The following is a 23,765-nucleotide window of genomic DNA, read 5'->3' as shown; positions in this document are numbered from 1 at the left end:
AGAAAATGAAAACTGACTGTAGGTAAGCAATTTAAAGTAGCATCTAAAAATTAGAGCACCATTGAACCCCTTAAATACTTGCATTGTCTGAAGTATTATCTGTTAGTGATAAAAACAGGGAAACACTCACAAAGATTATGGCAAAAGGTATACTGTGCACTTCTCCATTCCCAAGTCCAAATTAAATTTCTTATTCATTTGTTAATATAGAAGAGACATTTGTAAGCTTTAACAGGAGACAAAAAAAAAAGAACTTATTTTATTTTAGAATTTAACAAAATCATCGTATTTCCAAAAAGTGGTCCTTTCTGAAATAGTGCATTACTGAGAGAGACATCTTTTAAACAAAATAATTCACAAGAGGAAAACAGAAGTCACCCTGTTCTCATTTGCTATCCATCAATCCTGCCTGAAATATGGATGATCTCAGAACTAAATCCTACTTTTTTTCTTACAAACATGAAGTAACAGACTTTTTGATGTCCTTGATTTAACACCCAATGCTACATTTCCTTCAGAAAGGCTTCTAACTAGGTTTCTTGGCACATCCTGTTCTTGCTTCCAGCTCCTCGTTTTAATTCCTAGTGAAGAAAGAAATGTTATTACAAATAGGAGACATTCATTCCATAAACATAAGTAGAATTTGGCCTACCTGGATCTCCTCTTCAGAGCATGTCTAAGAATTTTTACACATATTTCTTGTCCTTATTGAAAGCCTAATTTTGATATGCAAAAATGTAATCACTCTCAGCTCAGTAATCCACTGTGCTAATTGCCTAGAAAGTCCAATGATTAGACCCTCAATTGACATGAAATGCTATTAAAAAGGCACAGTGGTCTATATAAAAATGTAGAAATATGTGAAAATTTTATTAATCCTTATTATTATAGAACAGTATTGAAAAATGAACATCATGTCATTAGAGAAAGTTTTGTCTGTTTAATCCAAAAGCAGCTCTTCCTCTTAGGGATTTGGTCATATTTCATTCTTCTCCTGTAATGCATGATTTTGAAAATGAAATTTATTTTACATTCAGTTAAACTTTGAAGAATGAAAAATCTATTCTCTATTTTAGAATGTGGTGCTTCATTACATAGTTTCTTAATAATACCAGAGTAGTGATTGATTTTGGTGACTTCATAACCCAGTCTTTAGTAGTAGAAATTGATACTGATGTAACTGTGTATGCACTTTGCCAAGTAAGTAACTATTGGTTAGACAATGTTTAGCCTCAGATTTACACTTTTCAGAGAGTTTATTGTAACAGAACCTCAACGTTTCTCATGAATGGAGAATAATACATATTCATATGTACTTGATCCCTCACATCAGTTCTTACATAAAAACACATATGCTGTAAAACTGGTGTACTGCCTATGCCACTGGGAAGAGCTACACGATTGGACTATTTCATAAGAACAGCAGACTAAAACTCTAAACAATCTTTGATCTCCTCTAAACTTCCCAAGAAGTTGCAATAAGAAAGATTGTTAAGTTTATTTCTGAAGACAGAGAGAAAAAGGAGACAAGTGGGTAGAGATAAAAGGAAAATTGTAAGGATTTAGTGCATTAAAATCTACTGCAGGTGCCAAGCAACTTAGTGCCATGAACTAGGAAAGGCAGAGGTTTTTGGAAAGTTGCGAACAAAAAAGATCTCTGTGCACATCTACTCAAAAAATTTTTTGGAACTGATTTTGTTACAGTAAAGATTTATACACTGCAGAGAGAAGCCACGTAATTATAGCCATGTAATTGTAGCAGACTTTCACAGAATACCACCTGATAGTATTATTATCAGCAATCTGTTAGAAGCAAAATAATTCCTAAATGTTGCTTTAAAAGAATTTTTCCTCAGCTATTGTGTTGGCCCAAAATAGCCCCAAAGTTTAAGTAATAAATCTCTGAAAAAAAATCATATCTGTAAAAACAAATCAGTGCATTGTTATAAAACAAAGCAAGCAGTTAAAAACAGGTATGGAAACGATTTGAGGATTTTACTTCTTGATAAACCACACTCTGAAAAGATAAAATTGGTAATAAAGTTCACCAAATTTCTCCACAAGTACACAAACAATTTTTGGTGGAAGACTAACTCTTGGGAAAAGGTTTTCCCAACAAGTTTGTAGTAATGTTGAGTTTTGATTAGATACCATCTAGACAACTGGTTACACATTCAGATTTTTTTTTTCCTCTTTTTTTTTTTAATGAATGGATATACTATTCAAAACAATGGCTTAGTGTACTGATCACAGCAGCACATGATGTTAAATTGACAAAACCTTGAGCATCAACCTTAATTTCAGACCTCCTGTACAAACACAGTTACCAATGCAGTGTCATGCATTCCAGTTTTGACACTTACCTGCCATTTTGGGTACTCGCAAAGCTCTATGGCTTAACAAGACCTCTTGTCGAATGCGTTTTGCAGAAACAGGGTCTTGCAGGCTGCCTAACCCAGTGTTTGATGTAGAACTGGAAAAACAGCCAGGAAAGAGTTTGTTTTCAGTAAAGTGATTAAGCTACATTACAGTAGTTTAGGCCTTGCAATATAGAAATATATTAAATGATATTATCTAGTATTGGTAGTTCATAACAGAATGCAAAGAATAAACTAATTTATTTATGATGCATATATATGGATATTATTCCCCTTTTTCCTTTTAAAACTCTACAAGAATGTTTCAATTGTTAAAATAAGAACTAATGTTGCCACTTAATGTTAAAATGCAGACCAATATGCCACAGGTTTTTTTGGAAGCCACAGAAGCCAGTTTGATGGTCATTGCACACAAATTATATGAAGAAATATTCTTAACACATGTATGAAATCCTTGAAATGACCAAGCTATGTTTATTGAACAAATCACATTTTTTATTGCTACAATAATTTTTCTACAGCTTCCAACACAGTTGGAGGGGGTGGGTTCATAGCAGACAATACTTTTTAGCTAAGCTACAAGAAAGCTGTTATAACTTCAAATTCATTAAGACAAAACCTCTGTATTTTATAGCCTTTTATGTGACGGACTTAAGATCTACAGTGAAAATTATGAACCTATCTGTTATCTCAAGCTTTTATGCTTGCCTCGCTAACTTCTCTGGTTCCACTCTAAGACAGCCTCATAAACAAGCTAATTCTATTTATGTCCCAAGTTTCTATGCTTTTCCCATTCCTCTGATGATATTGTATTATTCCAACTTTATAGTCCCTTAACTTGGACTAGTTTTCTTAATAATAATTGTCTGCCTAAATGAAAATATATAGCTAGCAGTAAAGACTAAGACCTGCCTTGTTTCTCTGGTTCCACTCTAAGACAGCCTCATAAACAAGCTAATTCTATTTATGTCCCAAGTTTCTATGCTTTTCCCATTCCTCTGATGATATTGTATTATTCCAACTTTATAGTCCCTTAACTTGGACTAGTTTTCTTAATAATAATTGTCTGCCTAAATGAAAATATATAGCTAGCAGTAAAGACTAAGACCTGCCTTGTGCCAGTCCTAAGATCTATTCATGAGTGCCCTTGGAAGAGAACTTATGCCAATAAGAATGTAATACTATTTAGTAAAAGTAGCCTCTGTATTATGACTGACCTGTCTCTTATCCCTTGTCCTAGCAATACGACTGTTTCAAATTGTATTTCTAATGTAGAGAATATGTCTGAAATTTATATTTTTATCCTAATGTTAGTAGGAGATGAATGACTCGAGTGAACTACTTCAAACAGGGAAAGTGGGGGAGAGAAAAGGGGGAAAAAGTAAAGAAGAGAAAGAAAAGGAGGTCCTATCTGAAAAGTCAGAGCATATTCCTTTTCTCCTTCACAAATAAGAAACTTTCATTCCTTCTCTTCATCACCAACTGCTAGACAAAGCCATAAAGAATTTTCGTTTACAGACAGTTTACAATCTGAGACAGAAGAAATAATCCCAAAAAAAGGAACAAAAGTTGTGGGATTTTCCTGTAGCGTTATTCTAACTTGGAAACTGGGAAATGCATGAGATAAAAGAGCAGAAAGAGCTAGTCTTTTGGGAAGAGATAAGCATGTATAAGTGTGGAAATCATTACACAGTTATTACAAAAAAAACTCCTAAAGTAGTCTATCTTGGAACATTTACCTTAAGATAAGATAAATCAGACTCCAAAAGTTCCCATACCTCTCCCTAAATAGAATCTAGAAAGTTAGCTCGGTTTCAGAGTGCAGGTGATTTTTTTGCTAAATTTTTAATCAACTATTTGAAAAATTGAAAAAGCAAGATGTGCCTCTTCTCATCCTAGAGCAAAACAGTTTAGAACAATAATTAATAACAACTAGAACAGGAACATGAAGTTGGTAAATCTGTGATCTTCTAAGGAAGATTTTTCTATCTCAAAGAAGCTAATAAACAAAAAAAAGTGCCTGAAGTTTCTTCCTATCTATAGAACTTGTTCCAACAGTCTTGAAACATTCTTTAGAAGACCTATGAGGTGGCAGCTCCACTCACTGTGTAGCAGCAGGTGACTCATAATACCGTTTAAAAAAAAAAGGTTGTATCAAATTTTGCGTTTGGGAAAAGAAAAAGAAAGAAAGAAAAAAGAGAGCTGTTTCATCAGTACTGACTTGATAGCTAATCCTTAAATACATTAACAAAAACAAATAAACAAAAAAGTACAATTGCATTTAGCATCTATTCAGTTTCAGCTTTTCTACTGCTCCTACTAACAAGCCTCTTTCAGGATCATAAAACAGAAGTGACAAAATGGAAGTTCTTCCCAGAGCAGACCACAAGAATGAAATCATAATAACTGAGACTGGAAATGAATTATCAGAAAAACAAAGGCACTGGCCACATAAGTATTGTTAAGCATTTTCTCCACTTTCTATTTTGGTAGTTTCTAATGTGTTCCAGCAAAGGCATAACAATTTCAAACAAATTAGATTTTTTTAATTGATGATGGAATTTCTCTTTTCAGAATTATGTGTCATCTTTCTATTTCAAGTAGACAGCAGATACGGAAGACACGATATTAGTTTGTACTTGTTCTATTAAAACAACAGAAGTTCCTAAACCAAGAGTAAAAAAAGATTCTACTCAACTTGCCAGGAAAAAAGATAATTGAATTGTCAAACATATTTGAGTCAGAACATCTCATATGTAGGTCCAGACGATTTGTTTAAGAAGTTTTCAGATTTGACATGTAATACCGAAACTGAAGTGATAACATAAGTAATGAACACAAACTCATTTGTATAGAATCAGAAGAGGTAGTTTAATCTCACCTTAATACCTTTCTTTTTCTCTCTGCAGCAGAAGTCATTGCCATATACGAAGGCTTCTCAAGTACTGAAGTGGGATTTTTGTTTTTTAATGAAGAGAGACCAAGTCTGAAATCAAAGAATTACATTTTTGTAAAACCTATTCTGGGTAGAATTCAAATGAAATTGTTCTTAACTGTAAATAAATATACGTTAAGTTGAAAAACAATACTGGAAATTCATTTCGATAATAGTACTTGAGGCAGCTTCACAGGACTTCACACATACATGGCAACTTTAACAGTGGCATCTCTCAATGTCAAAGAGGTTAAGGTATCCATTTGACAGACAGGAAAAGTAAGGCTTAGAGAAAGTAACTTGCATGAGGCATCACAAACAATTTCAGAAGTGCTGTATTTTCTTTTGGGTACATATCTTGTAAAACAGGATAAGGTTTCAACTTCATCTAATATCACTAACATACCACTGATTTCAAATAATGGCAGAATTGAATCTGATGCTGAATAAAATTGAGGGTTTGATTTTCAAAATGTTGGGTTTACAAATAAAGTTAACATCAATGGAAAAACCCAGCTCTGAAGATAAACAGGATTAAAGTGTTTGGGTAATATTCCTTGCCCATATAAATGGAAAATACCTTTGCAGAATGCTATTGCTGCACAGCTGTGACTCCTTCGTGGATGAGTCAGTAGACATTTCAGTTTTTTCACCTGTCCCTTCATAGAGAATTACTGTTGAGTCCATATCAGCTTCATCGCACTCTGGGATTATGTCACATGTAGAGTCCAAAATACTCGCCTTTTTCACTGGCATATCTATATTACATGCATTGGCTTCCTGAAGGCCTGCAAGGTGTAAAGCTTTCTTTACCACAGTCTGTGTACAGCAGCTTTGTACTGGCTTTCTGCAAAATTCTGGTGTGTACACAATAGGGTGGACCTCCTTGGTAAGAGAATCCTCCAGATGATGGAGACTGGAGTGCTTGGATGCAGCAGGACTTTGAGCTGTGACTGGAGAATCCATTAGCTTCCGCCTAATTCTTTTCTGTGGTGGTACTGCATATTCTACTATTTGTTGTGTATTTTTATTCATTTCTTGTGATGGTGTACCAAAAGTTGTACCTGTTCAACATAGGCAACAGTGGTTAGCACATTTACCTATATTTACTACTTAAATATTGCTTTTTTCCTCCTATTCCCTGCTGAAATACGTTTATTAGCAGAAATTATTACAAACACTATTTCATTTACATATTAATTTGATCACATAACTGAAATTATTTCTATTGCAGCATTGTCCAGATGGTAGCAATTGTTCTGTGGCACTCAAAGTATTATAAATATGCATAGGCTGATATAGTTAAACCCAGAGATATTACAAGTAATCACAAGTAAGATATGACACATGATGACAGGGAATGAATGGAAGAGTAAGAGTATTGAAAATGATTGCATTATCGTGACACAACTCTTAATTTGATTTAAGGTGGGACTATCACGGTAATCTACAGCTGCCTCCTGATCACGGCTATTTTTTCCCTAGCAAGTACCATGCAGTAGAATGAGAGAGACTGTTGTAAAAGGAAGGACATAGAATCACTTAGAGGGACAAAATTCATTGACATTGCAAATGAGAAAGTAGTGTTTTGGAAAAGGGTAAAGAAATAAGTTACTTGGATCCTGTCATCGACTCTGGGGAAAAAAGCTCTTTATTAAAACCCCTACCCTTAAAAATAACAAAGCAAGCAATGCAGCAGTAATTGGCCATTCCCATTCATCCTGATTCATGCTATTTTTCTAAAGCGTCATATTATTTTTATTTTCAAGTAGGTGGCAATGAAGGCAATCTCCAAAGTAAGAGAGAAAAGGCCTTTCTTTTATTCAAGTTTTCAGTAAAGGAGAGTAATTTAAAGACACAAACCACTGTTCAAATGGCTAGTCTGGTGGTCACTCAAGTCAACACCTACTAGCTTGTAACAAAAAATTAAGGATTTTTTTTTCTTTTTAAACAAAACAAGAGTAGGAGAGGGCTTTCAAAACCCCAAGTGCTGCTATATTTAACCTTCATTGCAAATTTAAGAGATGAAGTAAAGGCTACTATCCTTTAAAATGCCTATGGATTGGCCCCACTTCAGCTGGTAGCCACAGAATCATACTTGCCCTTTCTGCATTGCCTACTCCATTCCTATGTGCAACGAAACTGTAAAAAGAGCTCATGCTTTTAAATTGCTGACAGTTACTCAGAAATTAAATACAGTATTCATATAACAGTGTTGATAAATATTTATTTCTTCTACAATTCCATTCTATTTTTGCATCAGAGTAAGAAAGTTAGTTTGAACTCCTCAGTCTGAATGCTTTAGCGCTCTCTCGTGCATTAACACTTACAGCATTTTAGCCATTCCGTAATGTCTTTGATGAGGAGGAAAATTGATTAAAAATATCTATTGCATTATTCTCCCCCCCAAAGCTTGATTTCTTACAAAAAGCAAAGCTGAAATGATTGTAGTCTTTCCTCTGACTGGTTACCACTTCTCAGCCCCAGTTTAATTTTGACCTCATTGCCCAGTTACAACCCAATTTGCCATAGGAAAGAAACTCTAAGAATACCAATTCTCCAAGTACCCTCAAGAAATCAAATGTCTTGAGGAAAAAGACCCAGAGAAGAGCCTCATTGAAGGAAAGCCTTCAAAGGATGAAAGGATGATCTCAGCACCAGTTTTTTTGTACACGCTTGGGAACTAGACATACCATATGACAGATTCCTCATGCCCAGCTACACAAGATGATGCCTAATTAGAAGATACAAATTAGAGCTGTGAAAAGACAGGAAAGATTTAAAGACTAGACCTGTTCTGGGAGGATGGAACGGGTAGTATCAAAGTGTGTACAAGTAGCAAGTAAATTAGATGCTTATATATAGGCCACAAATCTATTCTATGTTGCCAGAACTTAATTCAATAATGAAACCATTGAAAAAACAAAGCAAACATTTATTCCTCACTCAAGGGCTCAGTTTCAGAAAGAACAATGTTTAAACTACTATAGTTCAACAAATATGCAACATCTTATCCAACAATGCATAAACAATAAAAGCAGGTTAATTTAAGCTAAACTGCTTATGGGAAAAGATGCCTGGACAATTATATGAACAATTACAATTCTATTATGCTGTTTTCAGCTTTGAAGAGACACAAACATGGGAAATTCAGGCCTAAGAGGACTACTTGACATGAAATAACTGAACCTTAAATCTGTGTGTGTGTGTGTGTGTGTGTGTGTGCCCCCGCGTACAGTTCACTTCACTATATATATGTAAAGGATTTTTTTTTTTGTTTAAATGCAAAATACATTATTTTCTCATACCTAATCTTAGTCTAATTCATGGTCAGCATTCACCAGGTGAAGTGCAGCAGGTTGTTGAGACACAGTAGCTTGATTGTAATCGGAACATTAAGCTAATTCAGAATATTCTCCATGAGCAATGAAAGGGAAAGAGTAGTAAAACAGGGCCTGTGTGTTCCCCAAATAATTTTTACCTCCACCAGAAATAATATCAGCCTACTTTGATGAAGACATTTTTCTCAAGTCTCAAGACTTGGTAGGATTTTGTTGGTAACAAGCAAAAAAACTTACTTTCTTATACATTTTCAATATGTACTCTGTGACACTATCAACAATGCTATGCTTCATTAATGTGCTTACTCTTTAATTTTGGTTTCATGAGTACAATATTATTCTTCTATGTAAAAGACTAACATTTCTTTCTTTCCAAAAAAAATATTTTCTAGTCCTCACAACCAAAAATTGAAGCCAAAACTTTCTTTTAAAGATTTTTTTGACAGCTTATATTCTTAAATACAAGAATAAGCTTTATCTACAGATTCCAATTTAATGTTTGAAATAGCTATCCATTAAACATTTCAGGACAAATTTTTAAATATTAATTTATTAAGTTCTCCTCCTGCTTATATGCATCTGAAAGTGTGTGTTTCGGGAAAAATAACGGTTAGAATTCTATTTGTCTGTTGTTGCATTAGGACAGGAAGGTTCCAGTTTCAGAAAGTTTGCTTACTGTAAGACACTGAGGTTTTGCTAATGTCCTAAAGTTACTAGGAAGGAAGTCTGATAGAGAAACATTTTGGTGAGAGTGCCAAGTTTTAGAAGCTTCTCCAGGACTAAATACTGGAAACATTTTTAAATTAACTGTAAATGCAAGCATTTAAACCATGAACTAGATAGGTAAAGAACACAAAAGTATTGCCAACATTAATAATTTGTTGAATTCCATCATAATGAACAGTATTCCATACTGTAATACAAGTACATTAATAAAAAGACAGTTGCAGCAATTCTATATAGGGAAAATATAAGCCATTAGTAAAAACCCAGACCTATTTTTAAAATCTATTTTTTTCTGGAATGAAACTCATTGTAAAATGAAGTTAAAACAAAACTAGCTTTTCTTGCCAGTTAAGTATTGGAAAGCATATAAAATATTCAAGAAGTGTCCCTTCTCAAAGCTTTTTGTGAAAGCATTAAGTTGCTCCTAACACAGTAAACAAGAAAGTAAACAAAAACATCACCAGCAACATCATATTTAACTTGGTTCCACTAAATAACATAAACCAAATGTGATGTGACAAAAAAACCCCAACCCCAACACCCCAATTTCATGTTAGCTTGCTGTTATACAGTATAGATCATAACTGTTTGGAGCTATAAAGTAAACATAAATATAGCAAGAAAAACATTTAAACCCACAAAATAAAGTAATGCTAGTGTTTTTATTTCTGTCTTAATAAGGAAGCAAGATACTGAAGCCAGTTGCTAATTTTTTGCTGGTGCTTTTAAAAACTGCCATTAAGAAGTTTAAATAAAATGGGCTCAGACAACAGTAAGTGCTACAAAAACACTACTCAGATTTCAGATGACTTCAAATGGTCATGATATCAAGTGTTTCTCCTTAAAAAAACAAAACAAACTTTTTTTTTGTGAGAACCTATTTCCAAATCCTTCAAAGGCTACTCAATATTATTAAAAACATTGATATTCAGAGGCATACTTCAAGATTTATATATATAAAAATCCTTATTGAAAGAGAAAATTTTGTACCACAAGCTAACACAAAAGTAACATGCCTCAAACTGAAACACCATACCTTTCTTTCCTAAAATACTAAATTCATACAACTGTGTGGCTAAACAAGCACTGAGTATTTTAGTAAACAATTTTAGAAAATGTGGTCATCTGACACTACGTGGCTTATATTGCAATGGGACAGCTAGAACTAGGCAGAACTAGTTCCCCTAAATCCGATTCAAGAAAGGAAAATGAAAAAGGACTTAAATGCTATAAGTGGCAAATACAAACTTCTAGTATTAAAGCAACACAGAAGAGACAGTAATTTCATAGCAGGTCATGCCTACTAAACCCAAAGTATTTGTATGTCAATTTTAGGGAATGCTTTCTCCCAGAATACTCAATTTTAACTTGATATTGTTGAGTGCTTGTAGGTGGGATGTATGTGTATGTTATCTGTTTTAGCACACGCTTTATCTTATTGCCTAAACATTCCAATGAGTAAACACAGAAAATTGAGACAACAGTACATTCCCAGTTACGAACAACCGAGGTAACATAATACATTAACAAAATGTCACAGATGATGTTAATAAGGAATTATTTTATTTCTTGCAGTAATGAACAGTAGATACCCCATTCATATCACATACTAATTTTAACACTAAGAGCGATACTTACCTCCCACAGAACAATTATGCTGTTGAACTCACTGCAGTATGCTGTGGCAAAGCCCATAAGTATAAATGGGTTACAAAATACAGATTTGACAAACTTAGAAGATTTCTGCCGGCAATTATTACATGTGATGGGTTCAATGGGATTTCCCATTGCACTGGAACTGGAAAATGCAAGTCAGCTGACTCTAGATTTATCCTGTTATCACTGTCTGTCTTAGGAGTGTGTTACTGGCAACTAATAAATACAGGGTACAGAAAACGACATAGTGTTGGCCCAAGTACGGCTATTCATATTTTCTTAAAGAATAAATCCAAATAGTTCCTGAATGGATGTCTAATGCTAATCATTAAGTGTTGTCATTACTTTTCTACTGAAAGACAAACAACACATTCCAACTCCAAAGAAAATCTACAAACCTGTTCCATAATAAGGCAGGGAAATTATAATGTTTATGGTTTGTATTTGCTTCACATTTTACGGCCAGTTCAATCTTTTGCATCAGAACGATCATCATGATTCAGTGATATTAAGTTTACTTTTTATTTCATATACAAAAATGAATCATTAGATACTTTACAGAAACATCCACAGTTAACCTGATGGAGTAGCTTAAAAGAAAAATGCAGAAGGTGTATTTCCTTGTAGCTTTCAGCTACAATGCTGGTCTTTAAAAATAAGCATTATTCCAAATACATTTTAGAGAATAGATCACATATTTGTTGATCTTTATTTTCAGGCTGATTATTATAAAAGATAATTGTCAGAATTCTTTTAGATATTATTTTTATTAAGAGATTCACTTAGAAATTAAAAATAAAAGTCATCCTCCACTGACCAACCACCCCCCATCAAATGGTATGAGGTGGTTTTGGTCATTAGTTTGTTGTATTATCTGTCCCAAAAGACTATTCAGATGAACTGATTTATCAGGAGAAAAATATAGCAATATTAGATATTTACAGCCCTGTGAGTTAATACGAAAAGCAGAATGCAGTATTTGTGAAACATGAGTCACAGCAAAAGTGAGTAGAGTTCACGACAAGACGACTCTGATGAATTGGGTTAGTTCTAATTGATGTTTGGGACAAAATAACGGCCAAGACTTCTCTTCTTCTGGAACTCACGTTAATACATGCATACGGGGATTATTTCTGGAAACAGTGCTAAATTAAGTCTACCAGGTTGTTCTGCTAAAGTGAAATCAAGTATTAATGTATTCATTTCAATAAACATTTCTGGGCTACCAATGATTGATCCAATTACAATACTAATCATACATTTTGATTCTTCTAACAACTGACTCATGGAATTCCAAATTGCAAATGAGGTCTAGTGAACGCATTTCAATTATTTAATATTCATGTGACTGAAAGGCATCACTGTGATGGCCAGTTTCACAACAGTTTCGCGAACAACAGCTGTGAACTGAAAAAGGCTAAAATCCAGGCTGCATTCTTGTGGGTCGTGGTGGTCAGGTGTACTATTTTACACAGCATGAGAAAAAAAAGTCATATAGGACAGTGTGAAAAAGCTGCTTAATTTAAGACAAATCTTTCCTATATACAAGACACATGCTTTTCCTACTTTTAATCAAGTCTTTTACTACATACAACTACACCCCAATTTTTCCTGCCATGCAAAATAATAGTAAATTGACTTTACTTTCGGATGTTTGTGACAAGGGGAGGTAATGGATGCCTTTTCTTTTTTTTTTTTTCCTGTAAATCAATTCCATTCTCTCAATGGTAATGTACAGTAAGGCTTCTGGAAATGGGATGCCTGAAACAATGCCAAGAACTTTCCCATTCACAGAAATACTTGCAAATACCAGTCATAGCTCTCCACCCATCAGTCCATACTCTATGAATACTATATGGCTCTCCATTAGCCAACACCCAAGAATGGGGGCCTGAATACATTTTTAAATGATCTTATGTCATTTTCATCGCTTGTGCTTTACTTGATACAAATATTTGAGTTGTTCATGAGGTTGCACATTTATGGTTTCATAAAGCATACACAAGCTTAATCTAATTTTTTAACATATTTATAAACAAAAATGATAAAGAAAAATCAGCATTTCCTCTACAAAACAACAATTCTAATTCATAATTAAAGTCAGATTAAATAGTATGGCTAGATGCTTAAAAATAGGAGTATACATTAATGAAACAATTGTTTAAAAAATATCTTCTCTATTAATCTAGAGTAGAAAGTATGTTTAACACGTTACGGAAACCCCATGTTAAGGCTTCATAATGAAAGTGAGCAAGAGTAGACGTTCTGAAAATAATGTGCTTTCAGTCATATTTTAAGAAACAAAAATTAAATTACCAAGGAAAAAAATATTTTTAAAAGTATAGTGTGAATACACTTAGTGGGATAATTTAATGTTGTGTAAATCTTTTAAAATTACTTTTACTTGAACAACTTGAAATTAAAAGATAATTCAATATTTCATTTTAGATTAAATTTTAGGGTATTTATTTTAAAAAACCTGAAGTGGTGGAGGAAGAAAAACCACATCAAATAAGCACAGTCAGAAATTTAAGATTCAGATACTCTGTTCTTTACAAGATACTCCTTGAATCATTACATGTAGAGTGCGTTAGCATGCACTGCAAAACAAGTGTTTGTTAGATCAAATTACTTGTCATACATAGCTGTGTTAACATGGCACTGTCTAAACAAACCAGAAGAGCAAGGAACATTAGCTTAGGACAAATTGTGAATTTTCTGAGAGCTATTTCTGGTACCCATGGTAGTGCTACTGTAGATACAGATGACTAAGCAATATTACTTGGTTGGATGAGGTTGCTGATTAACATAGTAAGCTAGTAATGTACATCTCTGACTCTCAGAGTAAGACATTTCACAGAAGGCGTTTAAAGGTTTCGAAGGTTAAAGGAAAAACAAGATAGAAAGAGGTCTATTCCTGTAGCTACATGTGCTTCGGCAAAGCTTATGAGCTTTTATTAGCTTTTTAATCAGCTTTCTCTAAAAATCAGAGTTTTTAAGCACAAGAATTGGCTGTCTTGATAACTTGACCATAGAAACAGATGTTGAATGAATGGCCAGAGTATCTTGATCTTTTCCTCTCCCACTATGACTTTATATTATTTAATACATAGGAGACCCTTTCCAAGGAAGAAATCTTCCTTAGAAACAAAGAGTGGAATTCAGCTCAAATTCTTTGGTATTTTGAAACTCCTGATAGAAAGAAGGATCATATAACAAGGTAATATCAAAACCACTTCATACAATAAACTAAACACATTTGGAATATATATTTCAAAACTTATTTCTGCAAGAGACTTTCAACAAAACCTCGAATAAAAATCCCTACCCTTTCACCTTTGCTGTTATTCCCTTTACTCTTTTTAGATGTTTTTTCCACATCAGTTACTAGTTTGACTTCCTTCTTCAGGACCAGATAGTTGAATATAGTTAATTCCAAAGCAAACCATGAGAAGTTAAGGCTCTGCTTTCACAGCTTTTCCTATTCTACCAAAATGATTCAGCTGCTTCAGCCTTTTGGGGGCAGTGCTTATAATCAGAAAAGTTATTTATGTGACTTAAAGCATTTTAATTTTTATGTGAAAACACTGAATAACAATTCATTTGCATCTGAACAATGTCATGGCTCCCCCTAAAAGGACTGCCAGCAAAAGGTTACAGCGTTATTAAAAAAGTTTCTGCAATGATTAGTGTCTCATGTTTTACGACATGCAGAATCCTTCAAGTACAGGTGTTTTTCTGCATCACTACCGTTTTAAACACAGTGACTAAACAGTAACTCGTAGTTTGTTAATGAATTTGCAATTTCCAAATATGGATAACGCATGGATACTGCATACATCCTTAGATACTTTTGAGTTCAACAGAAAATATGTAATTATTAACTTCATAAGCTTACACTAAAGAGGAATTTATATTTTCCTCATAAATCTTATTGTTTTCTACATGAGTAGCATCTCATTTTTGCAGAGGGTTTTTATCTCAAAAAAGTATTCTGTCAAATATGTGTCAGCATAGGTTCAAAAGCAATACACCACATTTGTTACCAGCAGAGCTAGTACACTCTTCTTCCTCTTAGATGCTCTAGGCTTACATTTCATATGAAAGCAACATTACATTGCCACCAATTAACTTTTCTACCCTCTCCCCCAGATGATTTAGAGAAGAAACTTCTGAGACACACAAGGTGACATATATTTATGTTAAATGGGAGATTTTAAAAAAATTACTGCTCTCAACTTATAACATGAAAAATAAGAACCAAATGACAAGAAATGAACTGCATTGCTCTTTCCTTCTGACAAGTTGAAGTCCATGAAATTATGTTATATGTGATATATGGATTTTTAGATAAGGAATAATGACCACTGTGTAGCACGTGGCTAATGTTTTTTTTTTTCCATCTTGGTGCAAAACACTATTTCCTTCCCAGCATCTTGAACAAATTATAAATAATAAAATGCGCCAAAGGTGTGAGGGGATCTGTATAAATCTTCCTTTTTATTTGTTCACTAAGTTCTTAGCTCATCTCTTGCTAACATTTGCCAAGCATATTTCTGAGATGACTTTAGGGAGAAGGAATTGGATTCTTGAATAATTTATTTCATCTTTAAAGGAAAAAAGAAATTACTACATCCTTCCTATTTCTGATTGGGATGTTGCCCTTGTACTACTTCACATTTTCCCATACTAATGTATTTTTTCTGATTTATGTTTTTTTCCTTAATAGTTTGTTATATACATTCTGCACAAGAGAAATGGATTTCCATAACATAATATCAGCTAATAGTTCAAAATATTTTAAATGTTAATTCAAACAAACAATTGAAGACGAGCTATTTCATTACATTATTTTGTGTTTCAACAGAAAGAATTCTAAAGCACTGGTAAGTGGATTACTTTTTTCCACCACACCTCCCAAGATGTATGGAAATGATTGTGTCAACACCACTGCATTTTAGGTAAGGACACATTAATATTAAAATGATACTGTAAAAATATTGTTTGAAAAGAGTTTATTTTTTCTGAGCAGAGCTGCTACTGTTCATGTTTACTTGTTATCTCAATGTTTTAAAATTAAATAATTGAATGTCCAATTAATCATTTTTAGAACTTTATTTTAACTTCTTCCAGTATGCAAAGCCAATTCTCAATTCCATTCCAACTCAATTTCAAATTCAAATGTCTAATGTCTAGTCCCTAGTAGCAATGTGTCTTACTCTGTACAATGACTTATGTTTAGAAATTTTTGTACAACAATGGCTACCTGCTGAACAGTAAGTCTTATACTAACAAGCAGTATTGAAGGGAAAAAAGCTGTTGAAGAAAACTTATTTTATGTTAGCTCACCAACTTAAGCTGCCAATGAGAGAGAGAGGTTTTTAAGAATTAAAAATCTTCAGTAATTTGGAAAAAAAAAAATCCTGGCAACATCCCCTAAAAGCATCAACACATTTATACAACTAGTCAAAAGCAAATGGAAAGAGCACACAATCAGATAAAGAGCATAAAAAAAAAATTGAGAAGTGTCTTGTTAGAAATTGTCATAACCTTTCCTGTAAAGGTTACATAATTTGGAGGATAGTTGTTTCTACCATGTTTTCTCCTGCGTCTAAGAAGAGGGGGAAAGGAGTGAAAGTAACATGTCCTATTTCCTTTTCCAAAGAACAACAAGTAAACAAAAATAAAAATACCACAAAAGATTTCTATGGACATCTTCAGGCAAAGACACCATTTACAGCTGAAAAAAGTCCATCTTTACTGAAAAATATGGTGTCCATTCACTTAGGTGAACATACAGTTCAACAACATTTAGAACAAGAGAATAATTGGAAAACCTCTACATAAGACTTTCAAGACAACCCCTCAAATTACGTCTAATGATTTTAATGGAGTGAAATGTTTATGCCTTAAAAGCTCATGTAAAATTTAATTAATAGTTCTTTTAGTGTTAATTTCAGTAAGAACAGATCTGGCCTCTTACAAAACAGGACTTGAAGAAAGATGGAACAGAAGTAGATTAATCAAGAACTCTAGTGAAGCTTACTAGCATCAGGAATTAAAATTCACCACAATGACAACCCATATATGACAAGACAGAACCTCTACAATCAATATTTAGTTAGTAGTTAGAAAGTACATTATGCAGTTTACTGTATCTGTATTTGGGTACATCTCCCTACCTATTCTGCCAGAAAGAAAAGTCCCTCTAAAAGGAAAAAAAAGTATATAAAAAATATGTCTATGATATAAAATAAATATCAGCTAGGAGCATAGCTTCATGTTTGTCTTCCACATATACAATACCAATCTCCAAGTGAAAACCCCATTGCACGAGTCTTGAATTCTTATCTTACAACTGATTTAGAGAAGTTTGTATTTCTTTCCTTCTTCAGTTAGACTTAAACTTCCATAAATCCAATCTTAACATGTCATAAATGCCATTCTTTAGGGGTTTGGCTTTTTTTTTTTTTAATATAATTTAAAAAATTAAAAATTTCAGGCAGATAATCACAGTCTAAATTATAAATGAAAATATAGGCATATATACACATACATATACACATGAAACATGATTTGAAATAAGAATGGGGTGATTTTTGTAATCAGAACTGCTAGCACTTAAGATTCCAGTGTTCTAGCACTGAAAATAAAATGTTACAGTATTTGAATTCTCAGATGAGTTATGACAGGAAACCACCCCCACCTCCAAACCCTTCACTAATCTGCCCTGTCATGACAGAATAAACAGACTAGAAAACCAGTTTTAAAAACCGTGTTCTTTTTGTTTAAAAATAGAGATAAAGCAAGAAAGAAAACCACTACCTTTTATTTTAACGCCTTTCATAAAGCTTTGCAGAATATATTTCCATTATGATATGACAGTAGCATCGTGGTTCCTAATGAACTCAATCCCACAAAATGCAGATACTTATCACTACCATGATTTTCCAAAAGGTTGCCAGCAATCCAAGATCATATCCTATTTCTTTCTACACGGGAAATGAGAATGGAGCAGAGTGGAAAAATGCAGCCACCCACTGAGGTCCACTGCCCTCACTGCAAGCGGGAAGTAGAAACAGGCAAGCCAACAACTGCTTTCAACCTTGCTGAATCCCTGACTAGCATGGACAGGATAGAAGTATAATCATGCAAATCTGCAAACTTTCTTTTCCTCCTCTCAGAAAACAAAAAAACAAACCCACACCAAAAAAAAACCCTCCAAACCAAAACCAAGCCAACATCAACCCCCCACCTCCCCTAACCACCACCCTCCCCCCCCCCAAAAAAAAAAAAACCCAAAACCCAGCCCATCCTCACAGTCTGACCTTTACATTGAGGACAGTGAAATACTGGGAATCAACTATCTGGGTATGATGAACAGTGATACAAACATATGCCAAAAATCACATACACACTTAAGGAGAACAGAGATAATAAATGGTTTTGGCAGAATAATTCTCAACCCCAGGTTGAGCTGTGTAGAGGACAAAAGCTAAAGGAAGCAAGGAACTAATTTCACAGTGCTCCAGGGGTCAATGCTCTTCCGTGACTACCAGCTTTTGAGAAGCTTAAGTATTATTTATCTGCTTTTCCCTTGTTACCTATGGATGTCTTTCATTGTTACGGATTATTAGCTGTAATCAGAAAGCCCCAGTGTGTTGAGTGCTGCCTATCCAGAGCACAAGATACAAGCATTGGCCCACAGCAGCTTGCACTATCAGGCTGAGATTTTGCCTGTCATCCCTCAGAACAGCACCTCCTGTAAGGATTCTTCATCCTTTTTTACCCAGGCTACGCTCCAGGGCAACTCACTTTACAGCTAAAGAAAAGACAGCTATATAGACTAGACTAGAATAGAATACACCAGACTATTTCAGTTGGAAGGGATCTACAACGATCATCTAGTCCAACTGCCTGACCAATTCAGGGCTGACCAAGTTAAAGCATGTTATTAAGGGCATTGTCCAAATTCCTCTTAAACACTGACAGGCTTGGGGCGTCGACCACCCCTCTAGGAAGCATGTTCCAGTGTTTGACTGGAACATAGAATTACGGGGAAGAAATGGGGCCATCAGGATACAGCAAAGCAGTCAATTCCATGGTAGAAACGGTGAATCTTTTGATTCTTGGAAAAATAAACTTATAAAATATTGTACTAACTTGATTCCAGGTCAGCCTGTAATTAACGAGAAATCTCATCCCCCTCAAGGCTATTATTTCAAACTGTGCAAAACTGTAGTAGCTGCTTAACTTTTTGAATCACTAACAGAATTGTAATACTTATTGACACTATGATGCCTTTTCCATCAATGTCATGTGAAAGATTCAAACAGAATTGTTAATAACACTCACAGGATCTAGGAACATTGATATATGGGGTATGTTACAACAAGGGAATAAGGGAATTATCTGTTGGCAGAGCGTGTCTAGCCATTGAAAAAGTAAACTTATTTCCTATATCCAATTAAGAATGGTATATAATTCATAGAAAGCGGGTCTGAGGCTCGGTTTTACATTTGGCTTCAATATTTGGAGAAGGGTGCATCCACTGTGTTTATGGATGACATATAGCTTTTGCAGGAGACATTTAGAAGTATTTTCAACAGAGAACAAATTAATTATATACTTACGGCATGGGGTGTTTGGTCTGTTCACAAGTTGTGGGAATGCAAACATAGCTGACAATTCTAGTTCATGTTTTTGATTTTGTTCATTTTCTTCAGTCTGGTCAGCCCAAACTACTGATTTTTGTCTTTGAATCAGCTGCTCAACCTCCCCAAATTCAGTCTCAGTTAAATTATTTGTCAACCCAGCTTCTTTCAAAGTCAGGTATTGCTTGCGAAGAACTGGAAGCAAAGTATTTAGTACTCTGTAAAACAACAAGAGGTGAGACAAATATGACTAAATCACAACTAATCTGATCCTTACTAGCATTGCCACTATTAGGAATACAAGGGATTTTTTTGCCCTTCTTCCGCCCACCCAAGTTCTGCTGTGTAATTTATTTTAATTTATTTTTGGGGAATACCATAACACTGAGAGGAAATTTTCATGACTAAGTAGAGTGATTTTTCTCATTTGCAAAATCTTGTATTTCACTTTAAGCATTTACTAAGTATATTTTTTCCTTGGTATCCAAGATCTTCAGTCCCTCAAACACCACAGAAATACAGTCAGTATATCTTGATTGAGTTCTGCCTTTCTAAAATTACGTATCAGATAAAAGAAGAAGAGTATAAACCAAATGATGTGGTTTAAACCAAGCACATCTTAATTAGATGTGTATAAAACCTTATTAGAAGCCTAGTTCAAATAAATTTAGATACTAGGATCTTTAATTAAAGAATGGAATACATTAAGATCCACACACAACTGCAAACCAAATTAAAGCGACAAAAGTTTAGGAATTCTATCTGAACACAGGAATTAATTAACTGTGGAGTCAGTTGCAAGACTAAACAGTAGGTTCAAGCAACAGGGAAAGGGATATGTATATAAAAACCCAAAGAAGCAACTTTGTAATTACTAACAACATAGCTTTAAAAATTTTGCTTTCAGTTTTGCAGGTTTATGTATTCGTTTTTATAATGTTTATGGTAACTGCCTTTTCTCCAAAGGGGGAAGAAAAGCTGGTTATTTCATTTTGGAATGATTTAATTATAAATTCAATATACTTACTTACTGAACAGATTTGCAATTACTTCCTATTCCTTATGTCACACTCTGAAAGCTACTCTCCAACATTTTCAAGAGACTGATAATAGAAAAAGAGCTGACGCTTACCTGCAAATTCAGCTTTTTTCAGTCTGACTAGCTATATAAGAGTTTAATGGTAACAATTTTTAATACAGGTAAATTAATGGCTACAGTGCAAGGAATTAAAAGAGAACACAAACATTTATAAAAAAATCAATACTGCTATTCAACACAGAAGAGGAAGATAAGACACCATGATCTAGTGAACAATTGCTAAAAACTATGCAAAGAAGAAAATTAAATAGAAATATGAAGTGCTAGAGTATCCCTGCAGTTTCTGTTAAACAATGGTGGATACAGACCAATATGAAGTGATTATTATTTTACATATCTTTTTGCTTAAGAAAACACAACTCTAACCTAGAAAAAAAGTTTGAGAACAATCTTGCTTCTGTTTCTACTAAAACTAAATTCTACAGGTATGTCTTCTGAAGTTACAAATGTCAGAATAGAAGTCTTATCAGGCCTGCTATGAAACCATACTTACTTTTCTGTCTGCTTATAATGCTGATCTTGAAGGGACACCAGAGATAACATGTGGTCAATCTGGGCTTTCAGGTCCTTAACTTCTAGGTTTAAATGGCAACACTGCAGATCTTTACGGAGTTCCTTGGGAAATTAGCAAGAAAAAAACCAAACAACTGGACATCAAACTGAAAGTAAGAAACTAAAATTTGAACTAAAAATAATATTAATTCATCTTTTATTGAAAAGTAAAGGTGGAGTGCATCTATATTATTATAATAATAATTTTTTATGGTAGAAAAGTATGAATTGTTTGATTCTTATTTACATGCATAAATATTGCCTTGTAGATTTCCCTTGACCAAAAGTGGGTATGCTGTAATTAGTATCAAGAATCTAACAGGCACACATATATGCTTATCTATGCATGCCCAAAAATATGCTTGCCTCTTTTCCTGTGCACTTGCTCCACATTTGAATTTCAGTGACATTGTCTAGGACAAGTCTTCACTGTATTCAGTCATCCCCCTGAGATGGCAGTATCTCATTTGAAATACCTTAAAGTTCATTTCTTTTTAACAGATCAACAAATTTTAGTCTTCCCAATAAAAATACAGGTATTGAAATATATTTGGTTATACGAGTCACATAAGTGCTCATTACACTATCATTTAAGCCACTCCAATTGCCAGATGAAACTAAAAGGCAAGGAGGAACAACCCCCCGCCTTCCTTTTCCTCTTCTTCTTCCTGCACAGACCTTCATCCCTTCCCTTCTGCCAGCTCTGGTGCTTGTCTGAGGCTGCACTGAGCTGACTCTACTTGCTAAAACTTGGCAGAGAACACAACTTCCCACTTCTTGCCCCCTTCCCACTCCTCCAAAAAAGAAAGGTTTTTTGGCCAGGCTAAGAATTAGGTTGTCACATGGTTAGACGAGCATCAGGAGCTACCGTAAAGGCAAGAATAGAATTGTATGGCCAGGAGCAGGATCAACTCTGGCAGCCATCTGAACTGTTAACCATGTCATACTTATTTCCCTTTAGCATGCACTTTTGTATGTAATTGTATACTTTCATGAACAAGGAATACTTGCATAAACAATGAAGTACTTTTAGGGCAGAAGAACAAAAACAGCTAACACTAGAATTTGAAACCGGCCTAAAAGAATTAAAGCAGAACTCCTGAGTAGAAGCAAGATGAAGGAAAAAAAAAAAATCTATTCTTAACTATAGTCAGATGTTGCCTACAGTGCATGAAATCCGCCCTTGAAGTGAAAGGCATTTTACCTTTGGAATACACCCATCTTGACCCAGGAGGCGCATTTCATTTTCAACACGATGCAGCCAATTGGTATTTTCCTCAAAATGTTCAACCTCCTCTTCTTTCTTTTTCTGCATGTGTACACGGTGGGTTCTAAGCATTGCAAGCCTTTGATCCCGCTTGCAAGTGGCCTAAAAATCAGCATTTAAGGGGAAAACTTTTAAATCATGTTCACAAACCTCTCTATATTAAAAAAAAAGATTTTTTCCATACTTTTATACCCAACTGAGCATATCAGACACTTTGCATTTTTGACCAGTTTAATAAAAGTGTAGTAGCACATTCTCCTTACGGGCATTACTGAATTAATTACATTAAAACATTTTCAAATTTTTTTTCCTGGAAGCCCTTATAACAGAGAATACAGTCATTTGATTGATTATTCTTTTAAAGGATAATACATTGGATTTGATCAATTTCCATTCTAGGCCATAATTATCTTAAGTTGGAAAGACTGGAAAAACTACACGTGCACCGACAAACACACTTCTAGATAGAACATAACCTAATAGTTTCTAGTAACTCAAGCATGAACATGAAGAAGGAATTTTATCTTTGTTTTCCTAATGCAGTATGTCCTAGAAAAAGCCCACTAAAGGATAAAGTATTTGGCAAAAGGAAGACCCTCTTTCTTCAATCATCAAAATTCTTCTGATGCTTCTCTGAAATCTGACAACAAAAAGGCACAAAACCAGCAACAGCAAGCTGGATATGAATGAGGTAGTGTCCTAACAAGGCAAAGGAGACTCTTTTTATTCAGAGGACAACTATAGTTTGCAGTATACTTTAAAAATTAGGTCACTAACTCAACTAGTCATAGAGCACATTAACTTCGGATAGAGTTCACAGAGTTCAGCTACGCCTAAACTTCAGTTAAAAAAAACCAAAACAACAAAAAACCCACAAACATTTGAAGTATATAGCTACACTCAAACATACAGAACCCAGTTAGTTTTTAAAAATTATGTAACCTAAATCTCTACATCCATACGTTCCAAAATTAACACTCTAAATGAAAACTTCATCAATTAGAATAAATCTACATATTTAGAATAGCAGGCCAAATTAGTTCCATTATAAAGTGTCATAAGAAACTCCAAATATACCTCCCTAATGTTGCACAGAGCAGAAATTACTCTAACTGGTGCCCTTCTGAACATACTGTAGAAAACAGGAACAGTACGTG

At 34.3% G+C, this 23,765-nt stretch overlaps 1 protein-coding gene across 1 annotated transcript in view; it reads right to left on the bottom strand.

Moving 5' to 3' along the window:
- Positions 1-432: 432 nt before the first annotated feature.
- KIF18A (kinesin family member 18A) overlaps positions 433-23,765 on the bottom strand; it is a 44,553-nt gene continuing 21,220 nt past the window's right edge. The window contains exons 10-16 of the mRNA XM_009288864.1: positions 22,546-22,710; positions 21,283-21,404; positions 19,670-19,908; positions 5,894-6,377; positions 5,260-5,364; positions 2,364-2,473; positions 433-581 (exon numbers count right to left, since the gene is read on the bottom strand). Coding sequence (XP_009287139.1) covers positions 433-581; positions 2,364-2,473; positions 5,260-5,364; positions 5,894-6,377; positions 19,670-19,908; positions 21,283-21,404; positions 22,546-22,710 — 1,374 coding nt within the window. The remainder of the gene's footprint in view (positions 582-2,363; positions 2,474-5,259; positions 5,365-5,893; positions 6,378-19,669; positions 19,909-21,282; positions 21,405-22,545; positions 22,711-23,765) is intronic.

The sequence above is a fragment of the Aptenodytes forsteri genome, unplaced genomic scaffold (genome assembly GCF_000699145.1).
Source record: "Aptenodytes forsteri isolate BGI_AS27 unplaced genomic scaffold, ASM69914v1 Scaffold8, whole genome shotgun sequence".
Classification (NCBI taxonomy): domain Eukaryota; kingdom Metazoa; phylum Chordata; class Aves; order Sphenisciformes; family Spheniscidae; genus Aptenodytes; species Aptenodytes forsteri.
This window is presented reverse-complemented; position numbering and strand designations above follow the sequence as displayed.